The 10,406-nt window shown below is 36.5% G+C and overlaps 1 protein-coding gene across 2 annotated transcripts; it reads right to left on the bottom strand.

The window, feature by feature from the left end:
• Nucleotides 1-333: 333 nt before the first annotated feature.
• Nucleotides 334-8,929, bottom strand: LOC145949014 (uncharacterized). 2 transcript variants are annotated; one of them, XM_083058684.1, is made up of 9 exons: nucleotides 7,323-8,929; nucleotides 6,522-6,704; nucleotides 4,201-4,590; nucleotides 2,594-2,670; nucleotides 2,205-2,305; nucleotides 2,025-2,124; nucleotides 1,579-1,791; nucleotides 1,099-1,212; nucleotides 334-912 (listed from the first exon to the last, which is right to left on the bottom strand). In XM_083058684.1, exons 1-9 carry the CDS (start codon nucleotides 8,119-8,121, stop codon nucleotides 757-759), a joined length of 2,133 nt encoding a protein of 710 aa, XP_082914810.1. In that variant the 5' UTR covers nucleotides 8,122-8,929; the 3' UTR covers nucleotides 334-756. The 2 variants fall into 2 exon arrangements, with proteins under 2 accessions (XP_082914810.1, XP_082914809.1); XM_083058683.1 differs by lacking the exon at nucleotides 4,201-4,590.
• Between the last annotated feature and the right edge of the window lie 1,477 nt (nucleotides 8,930-10,406).

The following is a 10,406-nucleotide window of genomic DNA, read 5'->3' as shown; positions in this document are numbered from 1 at the left end:
ATAACTCCTGCTGCCTTTGTTCATATTTTTCAAATACGTATGTATATATTTCATGTTTGGAAAACTATAATAATTTTTTTACACAGAATCTCAAGACAATTTTAATAAATTCTCATATATTTTACATCACGTGTCATTAAAAAGTAAATACTTTTTCTAAATACTTTTAAAATACGTAATATTTCTTGAATTTTTATGTAACGAATTTCTATGTAATATAAATAATTATTGTAAAAAGAATATTTCAATTCAATAATTTGTTATATTAATTGAAAAATAAATATTTAAATAACAGAACTAAATTCGGAAACAAATCATGCTTTTTGATTTTAATATGTATGATAATAAATTATTTGCGATATACGCGTAACAACAACGAAACTTACAAGCAGTTTAAATATTTTTTTTATATTAAATATCCCATTAATTACTATTAATCAACATCTCGACAACTTTGTGTCCCGGCATAGTAAATTGATCATTGGGATACATTGATTGTAATTTTCAATTTCATTATCAGCTTTGAATATACTTTATACAACGCCGTAACAAACATCATGTTTCTTGGCACTTTCGAGAGAGTGCCTGTCGTTCAAGAATAACGATCCGAGAATACGATCGCAAAAGTTCTTAAAGAATGAGTCAAGACTTTGGTAACTGTGCGCGTCGTTCTCGCATGTTCCTCTTCTTCTTCTTCTTATTCTTTGGGCGAAGCAACCCACAATCTTCAAAGGAACTGAGATATCGCTTCTTTGCTTAGCTCATAACTTTATCGATCCAGGGTACGAATTTCTGAATATTGGTGTACACACCGGGCAGGTGTTCGCGACCGCACCCGATGCCCCAGGAAACCAAACCGATCAAAACGTGTCTACCTTCCACCGACATCGTGAGTGGTCCACCCGAATCGCCCTATTACAAATTGACTTGTACACAATTTTGTATAATTTCATGTGTCTAGCTAATTATCAAACTTAAAAATTTTATATTAAGTAAATATTTTTTCTATTATTTTGTATATTTTATCTCTTAATATTTATATTTAATTAATTAATAATGTAATTATATAATCAATCTATATTTAATTAATCTTATTACCTGACAAGAGTCTCGTCCACCTTCCTTATAACCTGCGCATAGGAATACATCGTGAATGGTTTCTCTTCTCCCAGCTGCTCTAAACCATCTCTGACACCTCTCGTTCGGTATTACCTGAACAAAAATATATAACACTGATATATTATAATAATGAGAATTATCTACCGCTTAATTAAATAATATCATGTGTACAGATATATGTGTATCTCTTATTTATAATTTTTCTTTTAATGAACAAACTCTTGTCATGCAGCTTTTTAATATTAATGATATTAAATATCCATTATCTATTAAATATACCAATCTTATAAAAAACATTGTTTAAAATTAAAAACAGAAAATATGGAAAAAAAATGACACGTTAAAAATATGATATTATTACACATTTATATCATAAAGCGTATAATTCGCTCTCATACATTATCGAGGAGGCGTTTTATCATCAAAGGCAAAATACGTCGGCCGCGACAGTGTACTCACTTCGACGTCGACTTCTTGAAGAACGGATGGTGCCGAAGTTTGACCATGTCTGGTTCGTCCCCAACCAGCGACGGTTGCGGTTCTGCCGGAGAGCTTCAAATTCCTCGCCGGCAGGCAAACCGGGACAATGTGATGCTTGAAAGCTACCGTCCGAGACAGCTTAACCAAAGCCACGTCGTTCCGAAAATCGCTAGGAGAATATTGCGGGTGTACCTGTTTTGTTATATTCGACTTTTAACACTATTGTTATCGAGTTATCATCTTTCTCTCTCAATAAGAGATAAGATTCTCTATACATATAAAAAAAGGTATTTCATATATTTTTTTAAATTATATTGTGCGTGTTTTTGCAAAATATATTCTCAGATTAATAAGGCTTTAAAAAGATATCGATATTTAAAAGAATTTGATATTTAAAGGAAAAATCGTATTTTCAAAGGCAAAACCTCTTTCCTCTCGATGTTGAATTCCTCATGGAGCAGTCGCTCCGATCCATCCCGAACATCCCACTCTCCAAGTCGAACTTTCAAATTGTTATTCGGCGTCCTGGCATAGAAAATATGCATATCGATCAACATTCTTATCATGTTATACTCCTTACGATAACGTAATATCACGATACTAACGTCGCGACACAGTGCGCCGCGGTGACGACCCATCGGTTGTTCAGCAAGGCCCCGCCACAGGATAGCTTCTTGCTGAGAAATCCCGATTTGATAATAGCGGCCTGTAACAGAGCGAACGTCGAGAGACTCGTTTAACGGTGCATTACATATGAAATATGCATCCATGAGGCCGCGTCACGGCTCGCGGGCCTTTCGAGGAGATTTAATAGATTATTTTTCCCTTGTTTTCCCTCTCTTTCCTCCTCGCTAGACGAGCAAATTGATGGCTCGTCTCCGATGAATAATGCAGGGGAAAGGAAGAGTGCGTGTGTGTCGCTCCGCGAGAAATATTTATGGTGACCGAGCAGCGACGGGAGGAGGAGGAGGAAACTGCGCGAGAAGGACCTCACCTGCCACGGATGGCTGCCGAAACTGGACGAGTGGCCGCCGACAATCCTGTTGCTCCTGGTGTAGAGCTCGCCGCAGCCTGAAATGACAAGTCCCTTATTAGAGATCAGGAATAAGCGTGAGAGAGCAAGTGCCTGATATAATCACTCTGCGAGTGATATTATGTGACAGTTGCGAGTCGATGTTTTTCTGGGTGGGATGAAGGATTGAAAAGCTATTGCACTTGTGCGATTCGCATTCGTAAAGAGGAAAATTCAAATACGAGAATAACTTGTGCTGAAAAAAATTTTTTTTCAACTGATACTTTCTACAATTATTGAGTGCAATTAAACTTATATGGAAGGTTGTTTGCGCCTTGGCGAGAGACAGAAAGCAGAAAATAAGTATAGCAAGTTATTATAGATGTAGAAAGTTCACGCAACTTTGAAGAATATATTATAATTTTATTACCGCGATAGAGAGATGTTATTCAAGATTGATTACTCCAAGATTTTCTCGACACAAATAGAACCTTTTATAAATATGAATACAATTCAAAATATATAAATATAAATGAAATAGATACACGCACATATATTTAAAAGTTTTATATTTTTCTTGAAAATATTAAAATAAAAATCTATATAATCAATTTTTATATTATATTTCTACTTTACAGTTTAATATTTAAGAGAACTATTAAGAATATAATTATTTATTTCTTCCGTATTCCGTTGCGTCTTCTATTCAGTATCGTCTTTCTTGTTTTTCGCTTTTTCTGTCCTTGGGTTTTGTCTTCTGTACAGTCATTTTTCAGCGTTCGCTCATTTTTTTATCTTCACAAATCCAGTTTTCTGATCGTTTTCCGGCAGCTTTGTGCAGTAGAATGTGCGATGTGATGGCGGAAGTACTCATTCTCGTGCAGTTTCCGTGCGAAAAATTGCGTGCTCGTTTGGATATTGTCTCGGCCATAAAACTTTTTTCGATTATTTGAATACGTGGATCGATAGTTTATCTCAATTTATATTTTAGCAGTAATAAATGTTGCATTTCGCGAGTCATCTGTTTTACAAAACTCGTCACAGTACGTCTCGTAATTGTGCATTTTTATAACAATTTTCGTCGAAGCTATAATTCATCCTCTCTGTCTTTCTATACTCTTTAAAATCAAACTACTTTTTTTCTGGATCATCGACAGATTGTACTCAATAGTTATCTACTAGATCGCAATACATAATAACACACATCTGTCTTCTAATCTAACATAATTAGATTAGAATCAAATTTAATGCTCGTTTGCGATCGATTATAGTTCAGTCGACGTCGAGCGTATCCAAACTAATAATCAAGTGCGATCTAGAAGAACTTTCAGTCTACTGCAACGAGTGCAAAGAAGCGTATGCTCGATCAATTGCAAAAAACTCTACGATTTTTAATTGTAATTTCGATGAGATCAGTTTTCCATGCTACGCAGGGCGCATCGGCAAAAGGTTTTGCGCGCCTTTAGAACATCGGAAACATCCGAACTCGCTCAATCAATAAGTCAATAAATAATCGGTTTCACAAATCCCGACACACATATACACATATCGGTGCAATCAGTCTGCGTGTGCATATTTTGTGCGATTACCACGGTATCTAGAGTAGTCCACGGCGGCATTGGACGAATCCTCGATCGCAGGAACTTGTATGCTGGAAGTGGCGGGCTGGTGGTAGCCGCCACCGTCGTACTCGTCCTGAGGATAATCCATCTGGACCGTGTGATGATGCGGAGGACGAGTGACGGAGTACGTGGGCCGATCGTAGCCGATCGCGAGATCGTTCGGCCGATCGTGGTTCCAGATCGCATAAGACGGATCGTAAAGGTTCGTCGGCTTGCTGACACCACTTGCGGCGAACGTGGGCCGATGGACCACTTCTCCCTGACCTGGCGAAGGCCTCCCGGGCCTAACCGAGCTCCCATAAATGTGCACGTCGTCGTCCACGTACGGCTGTTGGTGCCCGAGATTTAGGGAAAACGCTGGGCAACGTAACCATGTCGCTATATTAGCTATTCGGAATCACTCGCGTCGCGATTAAGTCCGCGATAACGTCGCGATATTATATGTATATATTTCGAGATTAGTAGATTAAGAATATATATGAGTGTCAATTTAATATGCAGGTGCTTATACACGTGGATTTTATAGTCATAGAATTGGAGGATTAAAAATATTATAAATGTAATTTTTCTCTTTACTATTATTCTGAGGCGCTTTTATAGAAATCAGAAAAAAATGGTATACAGGGTGGTCCTCATAATAGTCGTCAGGGTTTTTAAGGTACTTAAAAGAACTTACGATAAAAAAATCTGATAAAATAAATTATTATCAAAAATGTATCACTTTCTAACCGGCAATAAATTGCAATAATATAAATTAGCCAAATACTTTTTTTTTTCGATAAAAAAGCAAAGTCACTTTTTTAAATGGAGCCATTGTGTGTGTGTGTGTGTTTTTAATAATAATGTAGAAGAGAACAGCAAAAAAATTCAATAATGTCATTTTAAGTTGCATTACAACTCAATAAATTATTTTAAATTTCCTAAAGTAATTCTTCACTATCAAGGAAGTTCACTGAATACGTAAATAGTAAATAGACTTGACTGACTTTATGTTGTCTATAACATGTAGTTTAGCTAATCCGTAAACTTATTAATTTATCGTGTGTCTGAGTGCCTGATAAATATACTGAATCACTATTGTAATATTAAAGATAGATATGTGACTAATGTTTGATCAAATAGTCAAAACAATCAAAATGATTAAAACCATCAAAACAATCAAAATAATCTCTAAAATCAAGATAATAAAAAAATTCTTTGTTTTATTACTTTGTTTTGTGATGATCAAAATAATTAAAACGATCGAAACGATAAAATCGATCAAAATAATTAAAATAATTTATAAGTGCCTTAAAAATCGTGGCGACCATCACGAGGACCATATCTAATATATCGAAGATTATTTGTACGTTATAAATAATATAATGAAAAAAATGTGTATGTACAATAATTTGTAATTGTTCCTGCTCCGTCAGTGACATTATTTCCTCGTGTTCCTAATCGCGCTATTGTATTGATGGCCGCGTAGTTACGGTGAGCGACTTGCGGTTTGAGAAAGCCGCGTAAGTTCTGCGAACGCGTAACGCGTTTACCGTCGCAAACTAGGTGTGAATAACTGTATTTGAAAGTGTCGGGGGCCGGTATACTCTGTCGGTGGTCTCGCGCGCGCAACACTAACTGGACGCTGTTGGTTGTGTAATTTCGGTTGGTGTCGCCGAATAGAAATCAGGTTACTTCCAGCCAGTGTCTCCTTTCAGTAAAACGATAAATCAAACTTTTTCAACCTTCTCCCAATTTAATTGGCTTGACCCTTTGATTTAAAATAACTTTACACATATATTTCCCAGAAAGTTAATTTATAGAATCTATTTTTTTTCTATCACGCTGAATATGCGTCATTTTTAGATAATTCCTATGAATAAAGATTAAGATTAGTCCATATAAAATTAATATGTTTTAAAAATTGAATAAATTTACTGGAAGAGAGTCGTTCTCTCTCAAACGAGTCGCGCTGAAAGCGCGATATAACCGCGAGGTCTCGGTTCAGAAAGTCTCGGTTTAGCGACATTCGAGGACAGGGACTCTCTTTCAAGATGTCGTAAATTTATAGCGGCACGACGAGATGGATAAAAAGGACCTCGAGAATTAATTGAGGCACATTGTTAGAATATAAAATTCTTCCGTGAGAAAATAACATACGGCGTTTCTTCCGTGTCTAAATGATAACACAAAGGACAATTCGCAACTTTATCAATTAAAATCTACTCATTTTTGTAGTCAGAAATTACGTCTCTATATATACTACCGGATCTCTTGGCTCTGAAAATGCTCTGCGAAAAGAAACTTACTGGCATTCTGTAACAAGCCTACGGTTGGTCGTATCTTTTCAGGTATGTCGTCGTCGTCCACGCAGCAGCTCCATATTAAACCTCCGGAACAGAGGTCGACAGGTCGACCGCCGCCTAAAACGCAGCTAATGCTTAGGCCGCACTCGAACTTTGCGCCTTTGTATTTACACGTTTGCGGTATCACTGAAACAGATTGTTTGATTCCATAAATGTCAGTATTTCCACGATGGATAGATTTAATATTGATGGAGATAGACAATGTTAATATTAATACATTTTGACAAGGAAAGATTTAACTAGAATTATTTTCAATATTATAAAAAAAAAATCAATTATGAAAATCTGTCACGATATCGATGTATTTATTCAATCTCACGCAATTCCGTTTTAATTACACCACTTTGGGACGTATTTTTTTTTCAAAAGATTAATGTCCATAAGCTCACCGAAAATATTTCACACATATAAATGCGTCAATAATTGATTTTTTATCAATTTATGTTATTAATGGAAAATTAATGATATTAAATGCCAAATTTTACAAAATCTCGAAAGTATTATATATAAGATGATGAATTATCTTGCTAATTTTGTATAATTTTATATATTCCTCGTTTATATTATTTTATGTTTATTTATTTATTTTATTTTTATTTATATTTTACGTCTTTTTATATTTTTTGATATGCAGCAATCTATTGTACGTTCAAGATTAATATTTTATTCGATTAGAAACACTTTTTTTAAATCCTTTCGATAATATCCGCAGCAACAACATTTTCGTTCCATTTACAAACATACTTCGGCCCAGCATATCCATAAGACCACTCTGGAGATTGGAACCATGTCCTCGATGATCATTGGTGTGATTACGCTTCTTCCTAAGTGTTTCCACTAGCAGAACACCTTGCTGCTGACTGGTGAGCTTCCTCCTTCTGCCCTGGCGATGTCCACTCAACAGTTCCTCGAGTTCTCCATTCAATTTCTTCTGTCTAACTTCGTCTAGAAATTCCTGAACATTAATTTCTTCCTCCTCCCCTTGCAGGTTCTTCTCGAATACGTTTTGCCCGCTCCAATCCTCCTCCTTCTCCTCCTCCTTCGCGTTATGATCGAAAAAATCTTGTTGAACGTCCTTGGAGAACACTGCGTTCTGCGGATAATCCGCGTTCTCCAATATGGCGTCGGTGGTCTCATCGCTGCCGTGCGGAAAATTCGAAAAGTACTGATACTGTTCGACCTTGTGCAAGGGCGGGCTGCCGATCACGTTCTTCAGAGTGCTCTCGATGGCTCGATTCTCGCGCGTCACTTCCTGCCTCGTCCTGTGATTCCAGAGATTCTGCTGCTCGTCCGAATCCTCGGCGGCCGCGAATCTTCTCGGTGAACTTTGCGGAACGTCGCCCTTGAGCGAACTCGACGGTCTCGATCTTTGACCCAAGTGTATGCTGGATCGCTGCGAGCGAACTTCTTTAACCTTAATTGATGGAACCGGTCGGCTCGTGGCCGCGACCTTGATGTCCTCTCTGCGTTTCCACGAGTAGCTGTCACGATGATCGAGAGCGCCGGCTACGGTGATCAGAAGCATCCCGAGCACGATATTCATGGTGACGTTTGTTTATTATTTCGGGGATACCTTGCACGTCATCGTGATCTCACTGCACACTGAGAAAAATTAAAGGAAACTCACCATGGTGAAGATAATTCAAGAACGGTACATTTTTTAAAATCATTTGACGAAAAAGAGTAGAGATTTCAAGATCGAGTTTCTTCGATATTATTTGAGGAGAAACTTGATTTAGTGTAAGGCTGTAAAATCTCTTACAAGGCTTGACTAGTTTAAATTTCACTGGCAAACGTTTAAAGAATTAATTAGCATGCAATTTCTTTGGCTCGCCAACTTCTCTCTCTTGTTATTCTTCCTCTTACGAATGATAACTTCCACCTCCTGTTCGATGATCAATTAATATTGACATCTTTTTAAAAAGATCTTAGATTTCGAGAATATATTTAGCATAATCACCAATTAATTCTGAATTATAGATCCTTGACAGTCTATAGACGATAACAAATATCTGACGCGTTTTAGGTTTTCTCACAAATCTCTGGCTTCATCGAAGGCTCCGGCGAGATGTACAATAATCTCGGACGATCCTTAAAATCCAATGCAAATTTTCCGCCATTTTGATATCACTGATTCTTCTCCGAGTAACTTCGAGCGCGTCGCTTTTCCATGAGCTCCAAGACGATGATCGATCGATGGATCTCTTTTTTCCAAAGATCGCGTACGTACGATCGAGAAACCGGTTCAAAGGTCTCGGAGGTTCCTTATGACACTTCACCGAGAGGTGACGGAGAAGCCGTGACAATGCACGCCTTCTGCACGTGGACTAGCTTAAGCCGATGTCCCACGAGTCTCGATTCGCATCTAAAGAGCCGTCCGCTGCTTTCACCGGCATCAGCTTTCCCGCAACGGCGGCGGCAGTGTTGTCCGTTGGTCCTACATTGGTTCCCCACCTTGGCCATCGTCCGAACGCAGTGCGTGTTATTTTCCATTTCTTTCTTCGTTGAATTATTTTGCCGCGACGCGGGATTGTCGTACTTTGAATAGCGGGAAAACTTCATCAAGATTTGGGCCATAGCCGCTTTGCGAGGATGGAAAATCATCCATCAGAAGATGAACCTCTTTGACAAATCCTTAAAGTGTTTAAGCTATTTTGTATTTCGTTACTATTACTGATTTTACTATTGTTATTTTTTATTACTGTCAAAATATAGTGAAGAGATACTTTCCAATGTATTTTTTATTTTTTATTATTTCATTTGTTTTAGTGGAATTTAATAATTTTGTCAATGACAATGTGTATCGTTTCATTTAAAAAATAATTAAACAATATTTTACTGTTTAATATTACCAATTAGTAAAGACTCGAAATTAATAAAAATTTAGAAGTTGCGAATAATTTTTTATAAATAATAACTTCATCATAAATAAAAGATAGATCTTTATTATAAATAAAGAATTTTTTTTCGAGAAATCGTCTGCTTTCAATTGACTAAAATGATTATTCACATCAAATAGATTTGACACACTGAGATATTTCGACCCAATTTCATCGCATGGTTTCACTAAAAGTATTTTTTTCTTCGAGAGTAAATTAACAAGGAATATTTACCTGTTACGTTCAATTCAGGAACAAGATTAGAAAAGTAATATCAGATAGTGTTTGCATTAATGCAGATCAAATATCACTTGGCAGAAATTAATTAACAACTGATGCTTAAACCGTGCTACGAATAAATTAAAATTTCAGCAACTAATGTAGAAGTAATTTAGTGAGTACCGGGTTTTATTTTCGATAAAAGGAAGGATGTAAAACTAGTAAAACGCTTTTAACGACAGAGACCAGGGATTCACTGAGGTCGCAGTGAAAACTGAGAGCTTTCGTGCGCTTCATTATAAATATTCTTGTAGAAAGTAAGCGTCAGTAAGTGGCCTTTCAAGTACGATTCCGATTTCGTCTCCCTTGTTAACTCAACTGTGAATCTTTCTCGTGTTCTGTTCACGTTTACAGTAGAAAATATTACTCGCAATCTCTTTTTCGTGAGAAATGTCAGATGATTGCGGCGCCAAATAAATTATTGCTCAAAAAGGATCTTTCTCTCCAACCTTTCTTCTCAATTCTTATTCGAATATATTCTCTTGCAAGTTAATAATAAATATTTTTGCTAATTTTAATTCAATCAATTATATATGCATAAAAAAAATGATGTTTTATTTTAAACTATAATTTGATTCGATCGATTGACAATTATTACATGCAAAGTAATGATAAATATTAAATTGCCTATAAGATAAAGATATAGGTCATTGCCTTAGTTTATTTAAAT

Source organism: Prenolepis imparis, unplaced genomic scaffold (genome assembly GCF_030444845.1).
Source record: "Prenolepis imparis isolate NDT839.2.m4 unplaced genomic scaffold, iyPreImpa1.0 SCAF_2, whole genome shotgun sequence".
NCBI classification, from domain to species: Eukaryota; Metazoa; Arthropoda; class Insecta; order Hymenoptera; family Formicidae; genus Prenolepis; species Prenolepis imparis.
This window is presented reverse-complemented; position numbering and strand designations above follow the sequence as displayed.